This window comes from Mycetomoellerius zeteki, unplaced genomic scaffold (genome assembly GCF_001594055.1).
Source record: "Mycetomoellerius zeteki isolate Tzet28-1 unplaced genomic scaffold, Tzet1.0 scaffold433, whole genome shotgun sequence".
NCBI classification, from domain to species: domain Eukaryota; kingdom Metazoa; phylum Arthropoda; class Insecta; order Hymenoptera; family Formicidae; genus Mycetomoellerius; species Mycetomoellerius zeteki.
Window position 1 is genome coordinate 1,156,654 of NW_017257428.1, and position 17,130 is coordinate 1,173,783.

Consider the following 17,130-nt stretch of genomic DNA (forward strand, 5'->3'; position numbering starts at 1 on the left):
TTTAAAAAAAGGATAGTTTTGTCAAAATAATTTGTTTGTAATAAATCGTATAGTATTTTATTAATATCACAATTATTTATTAATATTTATTTTAATCGATGATATACATGCACCATATTATTCGACATTAAAAATATTAATTCATGAGCGCCTTTGTCTTTTTCATATTTTAAATTATTTTACATAATTCTTTAAATTAGCTATTGTATAAATAATATAATAATTATAATAGTCTTTATTACACAAATGAGTCTTTTTTTTAATGAATTTATAATGATCATTAATTTTAATATTTTGTTCTTGTAATCATATCTATTCTTTTATTTTGTGTATTTCATTTATTTTGTTCAAATTTTGTGTATTTCCGCTTTTTTTATACATATAATAAAAATAATTATTCTTCTTCAATTTTAGCTTACTTATAACGTATTTTTCTTTTATTTTGACACACAGTGGTGTATTATATTTGCTCTGATATCACAGTTACCATTGATAACTTTCGGTTATGTCTTTTGAAGCGGGAACATACGCTCGCATTTAGCGTACGGTATATTCTCGGATGCGCGGCACGGGCGGAGCAAGACATGGCAAACCAGGCTGTTACATATAGCGTATGCAAAAAGATAAGCGCTTTTGTCCGTTCTGACAACAGCCTCTCAGCATTGTCCTGCGACTCCTTTCCGCACTGTAGAAGCCGATTGTGACGTGACGCATGCCTTTTCCTCGCCCTCGTGCATTCTGGTGATGAGATGATGATGCCGCATATTGATTGTTGAAATAGTTATATGAGTTTTTTTAACTTTGTATCCTTTAAAATAAAATCAGTTGCACATTTATGTGTTCGAAGGTGAATAATAAATCTAGAGAAATATGATTTTTTTTTGTTCACATAATGTGTGTGTGTCCAATTTTTTTAAACGTCCCATTTATGTGTCCTAGACAAATATTTCGTAAAATATGAAAGATATGAAAAACCGTTTCAGACAAAAGTTGTATATGGTTTGTGAAACGAGATGAATAATGGTGCGGCCACAATAGAAGGAATAAGGAATAACTATTCTAATCTATCAGAAACAGTGTATTCCGGTGTATCCGATATCTGATAGGTTGAAATCTTTATTCCTTATTCCTAATTCCTTCTATTGTGGCTGCACCTTAATAGTAAAATAATTTTTAAATTAAATAATCTCAATCAATTTTCAAATAATTAGTTTTACGTATTAAGTCGTATCATCGCTATTTTTTAAATGGAATTCTATATAATTTTTTAATATAATATAATTCCTTTAATTATTTTGCATATTAAAATATTAAAATAGAATTTTTTAAAAATCAATAGTTTTCAAGATATTTTAATATTTTATTCTTACATATTTTAATATAAAATATAAAATGTCCCTTAAATTATTAATTTTTTGGTAATTCTACTTTAATACTTTTAATGCAGAATAATTAGAGAAATTATAATATATTACATTAAAGAATTATATACATATTTTTCATTTTTTAAATGGTAATGACCTTAGTACAACTTTAAAAAATTTTTCTTTAAATTAATTTTACCATTTGTTCTCTTTTATACCATACAACTTTTGTTTGAAACATTTTTTCATATCTTTCAGATCTTTTGAAATATTCACTGGGAGCATTTAAATGGGAGACTTAACGGGACATCCTGTATTCCATTATGTGAACCAAAAAATCATATTCTTTATAATCATATTCTTATTACTCACCTTTCAATACATAAATGTGCAATTGATTTTATTTTAAAGGGTACAATCAAAATTTAAAAACACTCATATGACTATTTCAGCGCGCGCAATAATAAATTTCAATTTTTAGAACTTTCCTCATACCCCATGCCTGATGGATAAATAATTATTATTTTCTATTTTTTAGAGGATCCCATGAATAGTTTCCATAATGATTAATTTAGGTTCTGCATCTAGGCCAAAAATGGCCTTTTTTCGCACCTTCCTTTATATGCTAGAATATTACATATATGATCTTCTTTCTTTCTTCGAACGTTTAGGTATATTTTATTGCTGTAAAAATGTGAACATAATTAGAGACTGTCCAAACACTTCAGAATGCAAGGTCCATTCATCTAGACGAACCGTGGCGGAGACGAGACGAACGATATTTATTCGCAGTAGTCGCGACGCTTGCGTGGACGCCGTGACGTCACGGCGATCGATTCGACGTCGCTGCGCGGTGGCGCGATCTGACGGTGTCGGCGTGTTATTTCCAGGGTGGTTCGAGGGGTTGTCTCGCGGCGGGGTTGCTTTCCCAACGACGAAGGCAAGAGAGTACGTGCTGACCCGCCGAGGGTGGGGAGTGTCGTCCTCGTCGTCGATGTCAAATATACGTAAAGTTACCGGTGATAATTTTCATTTCGGCTTCGTTTGCGATGAAATTGTCGCTCGGGGTAGTTTCTTTTGATTTTCTCGGTGTGACAGTGTCCTAAATAGCAAGGGTGGAAGACCAAGAAAGATATTGGGAATTCGTTGGAGGAAACGCGGCGGCTCAAGCTGAACGGTAATCTCGTGTTCCTGTTTGTTCAAAGCTTTCTACCGGCTATAGTTGAAACGTTGACTACAGGGATGAAGACGGGGTGTGGAAGATGGAAAAATTGGAAGGGCTTTTAAATGGCATAAATATATCAATCACGTTTTCTCAAGCAAAAAGTACTTTAGCATTTATTTGTGGTGATAAAAAAAGTCCAATCAGAATTTTTTATTAATCGAAATTCAATAAAAAAATATTAAAATCACTTTCTTATCTTTTTTTTTGTATTCCTTGTTATAATTTTTAGGTGCAGTTTATAATAAAAAATAGTACAAATTTGACACACTATATACGTCGTTTTTGTATAAATAAAATAAATAAAATAAAATAAGTAAAACTTGACACTTGAGATTTGAAACTTGAAACTTAAAACTTAAAATTTGAGAAATCTACTTTTTTTGAAAACGGAAACTATTTAATATTTATTGATTATTATTTTTAATTCATTATTTCTGAATCTTTATAATAGTAATTTAATAACACATTTCACAATCCGATATAACACGTTTATCTAAATTTTTTTATTATATACTGTAGCTATAATAAATTTGCTTTTGCGAATTATTTTCTAGTTATTTTCTAGAAGATTCATCTAAATCCTAGTTGCAAACTTTGCGATGACTAACATCGCACGAGTTTCTCACAAGATAGCTTCTCTATATACACAGAGGAAGATATTATTTTTTTTTTTTGCCAAATTCTGTTATAGTATACGAGACAATATCTCGAAGTTAGATGTGACGTTAGGACTCAATGAAATTCATGTCGCGATGTTAAAAGATCATTTTTTTGTTACAAAGACAGATCTTTTAATATTTGTTAAAATTATATAAGTTGTAGAATTCGATTTGCAAAACTTAATTCGTTAAAAGTTGAAGCATTAAAAATTGTAGAGAATTTATTTTCTGAAAAATTATCTTTTTCTTTATCAATTTATGATCTGTTTTTCCCTTCTCTTCAATGACAAATTAAATTAAACTTTAGCATAGTACTATGATTACAATGGCGTCCTAGGAAACTCAGAACTTTGTTTCTTGCATTCACAGACGATTTTCGCGAGGCTTTCCTTTCTCGGATTTGTCCTCCGTCGCTGGCAACTTTTTAATTATTGACGCTAATTGTTCTCATAATCAGGAAGTTTCACGAGTAACGAATTCAAGAAATGACATTTGAAGTTTCAGTTCACAGTCTAAGTTTCCTGTAAGAGCAAAGTTACGCACGCATACTTGAAAGTTCCGCCACTAGTTAGAAGGCTTTCTGCAAATATTTAATCTGTACCAAGTGATCAGCGAGCTCATTGATCACGGAAATGATACAATTCAAAGCTAATGTAACAAAAAAAATTCTAATCACTGTTGATGAAAGGGTAAAGTCCGGTTTTCCATTTTCTAATTAACTTACAGTTTAAACTTAATCTCATTTAATTAATATAAAAATTATGTTTTTTTTAACAATGGTTATTAGATGAATGGTTTTGTAGTATGATAGCTTTAAAAGTTACTCACTACAAAACTATCGGTTTAGCTATAGCAAGACGAATACAATTTTTACATTATCACAACAGGTTAAGTTTAACTATAAGTTTAACCAGAAAATGAAAAACCACAATGCCCATTTCTACCAATGTAGATTCACTTTAATCTCGGTTCAACTTACTCTTTATTTTTTTCTACTTCTTAAAACTAGTTAAATCGAGATGAAAAATTAAACTAAATACATTGATAAAAATGTATACGTTTTTTATAGTTTACTATATCGACTTGGCACATTAAAACTTGAAAGTAATAGATAAAAATAATAATTTTAAAATTAAATTTTGCTTAAAAAAAAATAAAACAAAAAATTATTTAAAAAAATACATTCATGTATAATATAGCTTAATTGAACTTGTTTCAGAAATGTAATAATTATGAAAATAATGAAAAGATCTAGAATTTAATTGTTCGGATTTAAATAATTGGAATTTTATTTAATAAATTGCATGAAACATCCATTATTATTAAGGAAACAGAAGAACGAAGATTGTTCTTTTTTAGTAAACACTAATTGAGCTGATTAAGCAGATTTCAGTAATTACGAGATCTGTGCTGACTTATGATGATCACACTCAAGTTCCTATTTCTATGTATTTTCATCGAGAGAAATTTAATTTAACTTTTTTTTCCTCTCAAAATGTCGAGCTTATGAATCAGTTTGGCCCCCGACTTAGTGTCGAGGTTAAGCACATTTTTTTACGAGGCGCATTAACCTCCGACTGGCTGCTATAAGAACCGTTAAAATAACGATCTCAACTTAAAATGTACAAGATAAATTTATAGAACTTGCTATAAAATAACGCAAGAGTTTCGTCGTGAACATGTTTATTATTTTTTTTTTCCTTCGTACATCAGTAATTTTAATTTTTTCTTGAGAAAGACGGATTTTTTACTTGATATTTAAATTTAGTTTATTTATAAATTGGTAGTGAGAATAATACGGAATGGACGAAGAAAGAAATTAGTACGTAAACACCGTTGAACTATTTGAATTATGTATATATATACGCATTATACATCCTATATGAATAAAATACTCATAATATTTCACATAATAAAACACAAGAATCTCTATTACGTAAAAGCTCACGATGTAAACAATTGCGGGAAAATATCCGTAGACAATTCTCACGTGTTGCACAAAAGCAATAGAACCCTTCTCTTGGGTGTAGAAATAATAATTACCATGATTTACGTGCGGAGGACACGTATCGTCTCCGCGCCAATATGCAGACATCACATTAAAAAAAAACATTTCCGCGTCTCGTGCACCATAAATCCAGATGCTGAATAAAACCATCATATTCTCTCGTGTCATCGCGTCGTCGTATGTTTTTTTAAATACCAAATCAACAAAAGTTGTTACCTCAATCAAGCTATTCAATGTTTAGTTTCTACTAAAAAAGATAATGTAATACATCTTAGAAAATGCAAGGTCTTTGCTAATTTGTGGCATTTTATTGTTCCTTTCTTACATCATTGTTTAAACAACGAAATAGTAGTAATGGAAAAATAGAACAAATATATTTTACATGCAGATGTTTATTCAGATGAACCAATGTTTTCTGCTTGGGAAAAATAACGTCGGAGTTATAAAAAAAAGTCTGTGCAAAAATAGAGAGATTCATAGCGTAATAAAAAAAGACCATCTAAAACGATCGTTGAATATATTTTTGCTTTAGTAATGATCGTTGGTTATCTGAGAATCTCAAGAAACAAAAATACAAATGAAATTTTAGCACATCGTACGATTAAATCATTATTCTGTATATAATGATAATGATGTAGTAGAAAAAACCAATGCAAAGTTCATACCCCATGAAAGAGAACTATCTTAAATAATTATAAGCAAACACTTCTTTTAATATTAAATTATTTAAATACCTTAAATAATTATATTTCTTCTATAGTGATAATGTACATTGAATACACATTGCACAAATAAAGGAAATAAAGTTTTATTGCATTGTATGATTAAATAGTCATTATTTTTCGGATAATAATAGCGACACTTCATTTGCATTGATTTGTAGGTACGTAGGTGGCTCGCGGCGAGAGCTGTCGGGGGTGAAGGAACTGGTGACCTCGAGGCGGGTGCAGAAGAATCGGCCGTCGGGGATCGCGAGGTCGGATGGCGGCTGCATCGGGGGCGTCAGTCCGGGAAGCGGTGGCAGTAGCGGTGGCGGCGGCGGCGGCGTCGGTATCGGCGGCGTCGTCGCCGGCGGTCTTCTAGGCGGCTGCAGCGGCGGGAACGACGCCTTGGCGGAGCTCACAATCGAGGAGCTGGCTTCCATTCCCGCCGGAAATCACACCTCCGCCAATCACACGGGACATCCCTCTCATCACAAGGTCAGCGAACTTGCGAATTCGAAATCGATAGCGCGTGGTTTGAGCACAAGGATGTGAGAGAGAGAGAGAGAGAGAGAGAGAGAGAGAGAGAGAGAAATGCGACAGAAGAGTTCGGAAATAGCTTCCTATTAATTCCTATTTCCCAATTATCCGAGTCACGCTCCGGCTAATCGCTGTCGGTGTCGTTTACTTATTAATGTCCTTCTGCCAAGCAAGAATTCGAAATCTTCGAAAAGAGAACTTTCCAAGTTGAATTAAATCTCTCTATCTCTCTCTCTCTCTCTCTCTCTCTCCCCCCCTCCCTCCACCTCTTTCTCTCTTTTAATTCTTTTATATCAATACTATATCTTAATTCAATTTTATATAATTATATAATTTGAAAATTTATTTTTTAATTTTCGCAATTACTTATTTTATTCATTATTGAGGAATATTAATTTTTAAAAAATCTATTAAACAAAAATTGAAATAACATTGCAATCTTTTATAGAATTATATTTTTCATATTTTTTTTTATCAATTTTCCTTCTTTTTAAGTTATCGGAATTATATTAAAATATTTTTGAAAATATAGTATTTGCTTTTTTAAATTATTAGGATTATAATCCAGTTGTCCAATCCAGCAATTGTTGACTCATTGGCATATTAGATAACTAAATGGACTGATGCTGACAGTCATCAGGTATATTCTTGATAATTATTAAAATCATTGATGAATAATTGGCAGATTCCGTGATCAATGTGTTTGTACATATTGCTTATTGGAAACAAATCATACAATGATATTCATATAGTGGTTTTATCCAGAATTATCTAATTATCATTTATCATATATTGTAATAAAAAATTTGCCATTCCAATGAGAAACGAATAACGTCTTTTACAAGAGAAACATCTTAATATGACTTAAAAAGATTTTCCGAAAAAACATTTACACTTCGATGAACAAGAAAATCTCTCGATAAGATAAAAGATTTTTATTTAAAGTTTCATCGAAGTTATTAATTAATTTTCTATATCTAGAGATTATTTGAAGCAGAGTCTACTTTTTTATCGCAATATTCTGGATCGATATCAAATTTCTTTTCAATTAACGCTCAAATGGGTGTAGAAGGACAAGAAGCGATGTGTGCACAGGCGTGATCTCACAAGCCTACACAGAACAATCGAGTCAAAAGCATGGAGCATGTGTGCGCGTCAGCTGTTGCATCGTGCAGCTGTCGCATACTGGGTGCCCCACTATCGAAAGAACCATTTTTTTATTTGCGGGTCATTGCAAAACGCTATTTTTAAGCTTCTACTCTTCTTTTCTCTATTATTATGGCATGCGATTTTTTTTCTTAATAAAAGCCTGATTTAATAATTTCGAATTAGCAATCCAAACTAAATAACAGAAAAAATTAATAAATAGAATGATAAAAGTTAGCACTATGAAAATGTTATCATCCAAATTGATTTTGCACTAAAACTGAAATAATAAAAAACCTTTTGAACCTTTTTAAAAGTGAAATCATATTTAAAGTACAATTGTATGTTAATATATTCAAACAACGACAGATGAGACTCACGTAAATTAAAATCTATTGATATGTTTTGAATGCGTTGTATTCGACTCTTCTTTGCTAATTATCTATTCATCTTTTTGAAGCTTACAGCTTAAAGTATCTTATTCCTATTTAAATAAAGAAAAATATATTATTTTTTCAAATCCTATGACGATAGGAGGACACGAACTTTTGTAAATTTTTTTACGCAGATATACTTGTCTGTCGTCATTGCTATCCTGTTTGTTTTTACTTCCGGTCCCTTGTCTCGAAGGACTCGTTCGAGTGTGCCAAGTTGCGATATTTTTCTCTCTCGTTTCGAAACATTTTTATTAAAATAAATTCTTAAATATGCACGTGTGTAATAAAACAAAACAAAAATAGAAGCTGACATGTTATTATTATCAATTATAATTTATTTATCTCAAATTTAAAATAATCTTATAGTTTTTAGGGGAAAAAAATTATCAATTTTAATTATATTATCTTTGATTTGAAACATGTATAAAGCTCTTTCAAATTAAAATGCCATTCATTTTTAGATTTAAATAAATTTAAATGAAAAATCAAATAGGAAAATATTTAAGAGAGAGAGAGAGAGAGAGAGAGAGAACGCGCGAGGGAAGGAGAAATTAGTTATACGCGTCGCAAGCAGTTATGCAGCCAGGTCACGGCAGGTCGTCGTCGAATAGAATCGATATTTGCCGAGCGAAATAATAAATGCTCCTTTTTTTCCTTTTGCTTCTTTGTCTCTCTCCGCCTCTCTTTTTTCGCGGAAAAAGAAATTGAACCAAAGCAGCTTTCGTTATTATACGAAAATATCTACGGCTTAACTAGAAATTTAATCGATCAAGATTATTGTTGTATGAAAATTATGTTACGTTCAAGTCATACCTTAATTAAAAGCAAAAAAAATAAGTTACGCAAAAATATATGGCTTTATATCGCAGTAAATAATTCCGTTTATTTATCTCTTTGAAAAAAATTTTTTCTGTGCGTTCTCTTAAAAATCAGACGAAAGAACTTTTTTGTTGAATCAATCCTTATAAAGACGGCCGAAGGACAATGAGCATCTTTTATCAAGATAAGCTTTTATCAAGACATACAATAATATTTCTTTCCATTAAAAACCGATCTATTAATAATTAATTATCCATTAACTCATGCATTACGTGCGACTGCAAATCGGCCATTTTAATAACTTTGAAGTCTGTCATATCGATATAAACGTCCCTTTTAATAGTGATTATTTTAACGAAAAAATAATGTCCCTTCCCGATTTCTCTTAATTTTATTCAGTGAGCTACTTGCCACGATTGAATTGTGCCTGCTGAGCTCGACAGTAGTCGTAATGAAATATTTATAGCTTTACCTACAATATGAATTACAGTACGAAATAATATATTTAATCGGGCTTTTATATATTTCGAAGATTTTGAACAGGCAAGCATTTGTTTAGTTACATATTTTGTCATATCAAATTTCCATGTTTAATAATGTTGACAATTTCTAAGTATAAATTATTTTAATTTGTCTTATTAAATTATTGTTACAATATATAATATATATATATATATATATATAATGGTATTTCTTTTCTTTGTATTATATTATGTAATTTTATTTAATTTCTAATGCTACTCACATAAGATTTTTTACACTTGTCTCACATATTGATACATTAATGATTATTCAAAATATTTTCTTAATTTCTTTTTTTATTTTTATCTCCCTCGTAGCGAACGATATAGTAAAGAGATTAACGGTGGTAACTTTTTTTCGAAAGATACTTTTCCTCGTCCCTGGATAATCCTCTTTCTAATCCGCTGGTCTTAGATTATCGACTTGTTCAGTGTCGCATAAGGCCCATTTCGAATGAAAGCTATCGGTACTCAATGTAGCAACCCTTTTCGAATCACTTCGAGATAAGGAAATGGGAGCTTAGGGAATCCGACTCGCATGGTCTTCTTATCGCTGACCAAGGTAATGCTTCTCTTTTCTACCCCTTTGAGCGTAAATCAAGTCGATTAAACGGTGATTCAAAGCACATAAGTTCACAGAGCACCAAGCTTTCTGAAGTACAATCAATTTTTCAAGTACTTTCAATTTTTACTATAATTTAACACACATAACATTGTAATTATAACATAATATATTATTCTTAAAAAAATAGCTCTTTTTTGGAATAAAGGATTTATAAAAATGTTAAATATAATTTGCGAAATTTGAACCGGCATGTACAATTTAAATACATCTCAATATACAATATTTGTATGTACATAATGTGTTTTTTTTCTTTTGGATAATTTAAAAATGACATTCTTAATTCTAATGATAGTTAAAAAATTAAGTCTTTTGTTATTCTTAATAATTTATGAAAAATACTTTTTTAATTGCATAAGTATTAAATAATGTGCATATGTGTGTTTTAAACTTCTAAATATAAAATCAACATAATCTCTTATCGCAACTTGAGTCAAACCGTTATTCCTGTGGCACCCCATAGCGAATAGGTGCAGATTCGGGAGGGCGAGTACCTCCGGTTAGTAATATTACACCGTGTGCCGGAGAAGTGGGGGCGAGAGGGCTAGTGAGCTATGGATCGTCGACCCTCGCAGTTGGCGGTTAACGTTCGGATGCCTCGTACGTTACGTTCGGAACCGTAATCCAAAGGCGCTGGGGTGATAAAGCACTACCCTTTGTATTTTCCGGAGTGAAAATTGCAGTGAACGTAAATTGTCTTAATTGGAGTAATATTGAGTACTTATATCTTTGTAAAAGTGAAAATGGCGATGTGAGTAATAAAGAACTACTCCTTGAACTGTTCTAGATAAAAAAGGAGAAAATATCGAGAAAAAGAGTTAAATAACGGATTAATGTCAGGCGTAATATAACAGATATCAAGACGATAATAAATATGACAAAAAAATCTCAAGTTTTATAACGAGATTTTCAACTTTGACTTAATAAATTGATAAAAAATTGATATTTTCAGGATGAAATATTGGTAGGATCTCGCATATAAATAATATAAATTTATTAAAAAATTGAGTTTACAAAATATTATTTAAAAAATACATATGTACACTGAACCAAAACTGTACGTAAATACAATAAAATATTCATTAAATTATGAAAAAATAATGAAAATTGGTCCAATGAATTCTCATCATGATTTAGGTTATAAAACTATTACTAGAATTCATTGCAAAGATGAATATATAATTATATAAATGAATTTAGTTATCGTATCAATGAATTAACTACATTAAGTCGGACATTAAATCGGACATTAATTAACGATCATTTATGGACTAAAAATAACTACATTTTTTTCAGTGTAGAAAATTTTTCGATGACATAGAATACTTAAACACATATCAGTACCTTCTCGTAATGAGATGTAAAATTATAGTAAAAACGGATCGAAGATCATCGTTGACAGGAACATTCCTAATTTCCCCATAGGGAAAATTATATAATGGGCTTGCATTGGATCTATTAATTACTATAGGTATACATATACATATAATCGATATCAATGTGTTAATTCTGTGACTGCGGTTTGGATAGACTCAGAATAACGTCAGTCGCCGATCAATTAGCTGTAACGTACTAGTTTCACGAAGAATGTTAATTAATAGTTACTATCTATCGTAATAATACGAAAATTAATAAACGAAAAAATTAATTTAACGTGCGTAAGACGTATCAGAAAAAATTTTGTAAAGTCTTATTTTAAGGAAGATACTTTATATTAAATTAATTAATTATTTAATATATAATTTAGATTAATGTGTGGAAGAGCCTTTTAAATACTTTTATACCAAATGTAACATTCGCATAAAACATTTTATTTATTCCATAAAAATGATTAAAATGAAAATAGTAATTAGGAGTTAAAAAAGGGAGAAAAACAGCGGATCAATAAAATAATGGATGATAAAGTAAAATTACAATAGAAAAGAAAATGTTTCTCATTTGTGGAAGATAAGCACAATTTGCAAACTTCCACTACAGGGAAGGAAAAATGGTAAGTAATTCTTCTAATTTAGAATCACTAAAGAAATAAAATGAAAGACGAAATAACACTAATTTATCGTTAAAGGCATCTCAAAAAATTCCTTATTTTTTTAATTATTTACTTCTGTGCTATATTAATTTTATTAGAATGCTTTTTTTTCTAAACTAAGAGTAATTGGGCTATCTGGGATAATTTGTGAATGCTCTTCATACGATTGTACTTGTTATAATTTCTTATATCGAGAATATAATTTTGCTGATTAAATAATATAATACTGTTAAAGAGAAATCGTCTTTTGTTCGAGAATTATCCTCGAGACAAATCGATATCATTCCTCGCCACTCAAGGCACATCGTTTTTCCGTGGTGTATACTTTACAATCATAAAAATGGGATATTTTCACGTCGACGATTTCAGAAAATAAACCTCGGGTCGTGTCGTGAAAGAATTTTGGGAAGCTATCTATTCGGAAGAGGCGCGCTTTGTTTATTTGGACTCTCGCGCTCAGTTCGCGTATCTCAAAGACGTGCAAATGTTTGCTGTTTCTTGTCGACGTAGTTGATTATACCTGGTGTGTGCTTTTCAATACGAAAAAACGATAAATTAAAAAAAATTAAAATGCAATAATAAAAATACGATAAGTTCCAAGAATAGTAAAAGAATCAAAACGCAGGAAAAGTAGAATTAGAGAATAGATAAGAAAAATGTAGAAAATAGAAAAAAGAGGAAATAGTCAATAAGAAAGAGAGAGATAAAATTAAATGTAACAAGAATAGAAATATGCAAGCAAACCTAAAAAGAAGGTGAATGGCAGAAAATAGAAAAGAGATAAATTTTTAAAAATTAATAGCAAAGATAAATATTGAGAAAGTAGAAAAAAATATAGAAAACAAAGAAAATAATATATTAAAAATAGAAAAATGACGAATTCAGAGATCAATAAAGAAAAATAATTTTTGAATCACTAAAATCCCTGTCTCGTAAATTAAATACCTCTGACTAAAAGAATTTGATATTACTGAAAGAAAGTATATAATTGAAGCTTTTAATTCTTTTCTTTAAATAAAAAGAAATGATTGAAAAATAAATAGAAGAACATGAGTAACCAATGTGCGTGTTTTTTTGCAAAAATCGACCGGTAGAAAAAATGCGTTTGACTCGCGGATTCTTTGTCCCACGTTTATAGCCTTTCCACCATGCGTACGTTTACGATCCTCGCCTTAAAAGCCCAAAGAGCCTTTCTGCTTCTACCCCTGTGAGTCACCCGTGATTCCACATGGAGAAAGATGGGGGAAGGGTACACACCCTCATTTCGTCTTGATGAACATTTTGGTGTATGTGTCCAAAGTTTTGTTATTTTTTTATTCTGCATTTTCTAGAAATTCTTATATTATTTAGACTATCAATTAGATACATTTTCAAAATTCTTAAGAAACTTTATAAGTTTTTAATTATCAATAATATTGGAAAAATTATTACATTTCTACACATTTCTGGAATTTTTACTTTTTAATAACTTACATACTCTATTCCATTTATGTATTATATATTCTTCATGAAAATGTAAAAGTGCATTTGTATTTTTTCTTAATACTTATATATATATATTATCTTAATATATGTATAATATCATTTTTATACAATGAGAAGAATACACGATTTAGAAAGTAAAAATTATGATAAAATCGTCGTAACGTCGCATCATGATGGCGCCCATGTTCTGAATCATGCTACGAGGGTCCTGACTTCTGCCAAGTTTAGGAATTGTTACCTATCTCATGAGAATTTTTTATCTTGTTGAATCTAGATGATGATAGTTAAATATTAGTTTTATTTTAAATAGTTATTATTTTTCTTATAATTAAATACCCCAAAATTGCTGTATTATATTGTAAATTTTGTTTAATATCTTTTAATGCACATATAACAATTTATTATAATATATTTTAGAGGACGTGTGTGTGTGCGTGCGTGCGTGTGAATTTTTTTATTAAAAATTTAGACCAAAAAATTTAGATAAAATATGGTTCTGAATTAAAATATATATATATATAATTTATACACATACATAATATATACAATTAACATACAATATTTCTATGATACACAGAGAGTGCCGGGCGGAGGGGGTGTAATTGTGGGGGGTGGCGGAGGATCGGCCACCCCCCAAGGGGCGCAGCAGAGTAACAGTCACAATCTGGTGTACCGCGTGGTGGGTTCACGTGGACATCCTGGCGGTCATCATCCGCATGTGAAAAAGTCCGACAGCTCTCAACAGACCGAGAGCTCGGCTTTTAAACATCAGCAGCACCAGCAACAGCAGCAGCAGCAACAAAGCTCAAACGGCTCTAGCAGCAGTATCAGTTCCAACAGTCAGCAATGGAAGAAGTACATCGAAGCGGGTGCGGCAAGAGAGAGAGACAAGGAGGGCGCACCACCCAGCCCTAGTCCTTCTAGAAGGTCTCAGGTGAGATACTCCAAAAACTTGGAATCTTTGGTCTATAAATTTTCTGTATATATTTTCATTGTAAATTGATCGCTAAAATTGGCGATTCTATACTAATATGAATTGAATAATTATTGTACTAATAGTTGAATGATGATTTTTATTATATTAAGGAAATAGGATATTTATGTAGTGTAATATATATGTAAATTTATAGTCTCTAATTAAAATTAAAAATAGTTTTTATCCTATTTATATATAATAATATTTATCCATTTTAATTTATTAGTGATATTAATAATAATAATTATATAAATATAATTTGATTTAAATGCAGGATAAACATCGGAAACAGACCATGGCCGAATATGCGAATGGTGAGAAACCTCAAAAGGTTTCGTCGGGCACGTCAACCAGCAGCAGTAGCAAAGTTCGTGGAGTACCACAAAGCTTTGGCTACGTTAAGAGACACAGTGCCGGCACCAGTTCGAATCCCAATGGTGTCCAAAATGGTAGCAAAGATGCTACCAGAACGGCTCAAGTTAGCGCCGTACCAAGAACTAAGGTAATGCAAGAATTTTTTGAACATTCTTTTATACCTCACTTGACTTTTAGAATTTTTGGATTCTTTTTTTTAAGCTTATTATTATTCCAAGCTTTTACTTTTAATAAAAACAAATACTTAACTACCATTAAAGCAATTTATGATGTTTAAAAGTGAAATACAGAAATTGATTCAATGATCAAATTTTGTTATCAATATTTTAAAACTAACTTGAGATTTAATTAAGAAAACTAAATACATAACTTTTTTCAGTTTAGCTTATAATTGGACATGTTATGTCATATAAAAGAAATTAAGTTTGATTAAATCCAAGTTCTTTGTTTGGATGCAGGTCAAGGTATCCGGTGGCACACAAACGTGCACCACGGAATTGCAAGCGAATTCCTCGGGATCAAATCAGGGTCATCACTACAAGAGCTATAGCCTCACCGGTCCCAGCGCTAGTCAACTTTCACAGTCAGTTCGAGATCGTCTCATGTTGGGCTCACAAAGCCTGCCAAAACCCGGTAGTCCAGAATTCACTGCTCTTTTTGCATCTGCCCATCATCGCGAGAGAGCTGGCGTTGGACCAACGAGTGCGTCATTTTCGCCCCGGGTATTAAAACCATCTGACGGTAGTCTTAGCGACACATGCAGTAATTACGCCGCACCTGATCTTCAGGGCTACTATGGCACACCCAACAGTCCCTATACCACTTCATGGATGAGACACAGCAATACCTATACGCCTAGCGGAAGATCTCAAGGTAATCCGATTCAAATATTATAACCTAATATTATAATCTAATTAAAATGATTTCAGTTATTAATTACAGAATATAGTATGTAACAGAGCAAAAAAAGAGTTTATTTATTTAACTAGAAAATATTTTTTTAAATAAATATATAATTGAAGAGAATTTATTTTTAATTTATTCGAAGATCCATTATACGATTAGCACATATTATCGGCATTAAAAATGTTTTATATTGCACATGAAAAATATATACTATATGCATACTATATATTGCATGCATATTTAACGATATTACATTTTATAATAATTTATTTGAAAATTTCTTATTTTACAAACTTTTTATTTTTACTTTGAAACTACAACGATCTTTCAGGAATGGGTTTGTGCGAAGCAGATAGCGTGGAATCATTGGGTTCGCATCGTGCGAGCTTGACACATGCCCGTCTCCTAATGCACCAGAGAGATTCTACAGGATCCCCGGCGCCGCCCAGACTGAACAGGAGCAACTCCATCAGGTAAGAAACTCGCAGCATTGATTTCCATTTTCTCAACTGTATCCCCAAGAGATCTTCGAATTATTGATATAATATTTTATTTTAATAATATTAATATTTTTGTATTATATTGTATATTACGAAAGAATTCCATCATAATATCTATATCTAAAATTAAAAAAATATTTATATCTTCAATATAAATGTTTTATCTAAAATATCAAAGATTAAAATTAAGTAACGTATATGTTAAATATATTTCTAGTTTAGTTAATATTTTTTAAATATATAATTGCAGAATGTTTTTATAAAATTTAAGATAATATCGATCGTCCGAGGACTAATTAGGAAATTACAAATGATGCATAGTTGCTTAGATGTAACATTTTCAGAATGTCTTCAGCATTTATTCTCTCGATCGACGAATAATTTTTTCTTTTCTCAGCTGTTTTTTCTTTTGTTTATTCTTTGATTAATCGATTCGACCGTAAAATAACGCAGGATAATTTGATTAAACGTTTTTAGCTATCTGCGGGACAGGACATTCCCAAGGTAGTGCGAAAATATACATTCAACGCGTCCATTTTCTACGCATAAGTATTTAAAAAAAAACAGGTCATAATACACATATACACTTAAGAGTTGCTCTCACAAGCACCGAAAAAATTTACCTCAAAAGCTCAGTTTTGACCGAATCCGGATTCGAAGAGCCTTTGCAATTGTCATTATATTTTAGAAACTAGACTGATTATTCAAAATTAAAAAAAAAAATTTTTTAAATAGAAAAAAGGTTTTTATTTCTGAAATTAAGAATATAAATAAAAGGTTATAAATAAAAGGTTTCGATTCTTGATTTCTAGAATCT

At 30.9% G+C, this 17,130-nt stretch overlaps 1 protein-coding gene across 3 annotated transcripts in view; it reads left to right on the top strand.

Annotated features, from left to right (window-relative positions):
* sick (sickie) overlaps positions 1–17,130 on the top strand; it is a 165,213-nt gene that overhangs the window by 115,563 nt on the left and 32,520 nt on the right. For all 3 annotated transcript variants that reach the window (XM_018454453.1, XM_018454452.1, XM_018454454.1), the window contains 5 exons: positions 6,140–6,455; positions 14,134–14,490; positions 14,807–15,034; positions 15,366–15,780; positions 16,145–16,286. In XM_018454453.1, the coding sequence (XP_018309955.1) occupies positions 6,140–6,455; positions 14,134–14,490; positions 14,807–15,034; positions 15,366–15,780; positions 16,145–16,286 (1,458 nt within the window). The remainder of the gene's footprint in view (positions 1–6,139; positions 6,456–14,133; positions 14,491–14,806; positions 15,035–15,365; positions 15,781–16,144; positions 16,287–17,130) is intronic.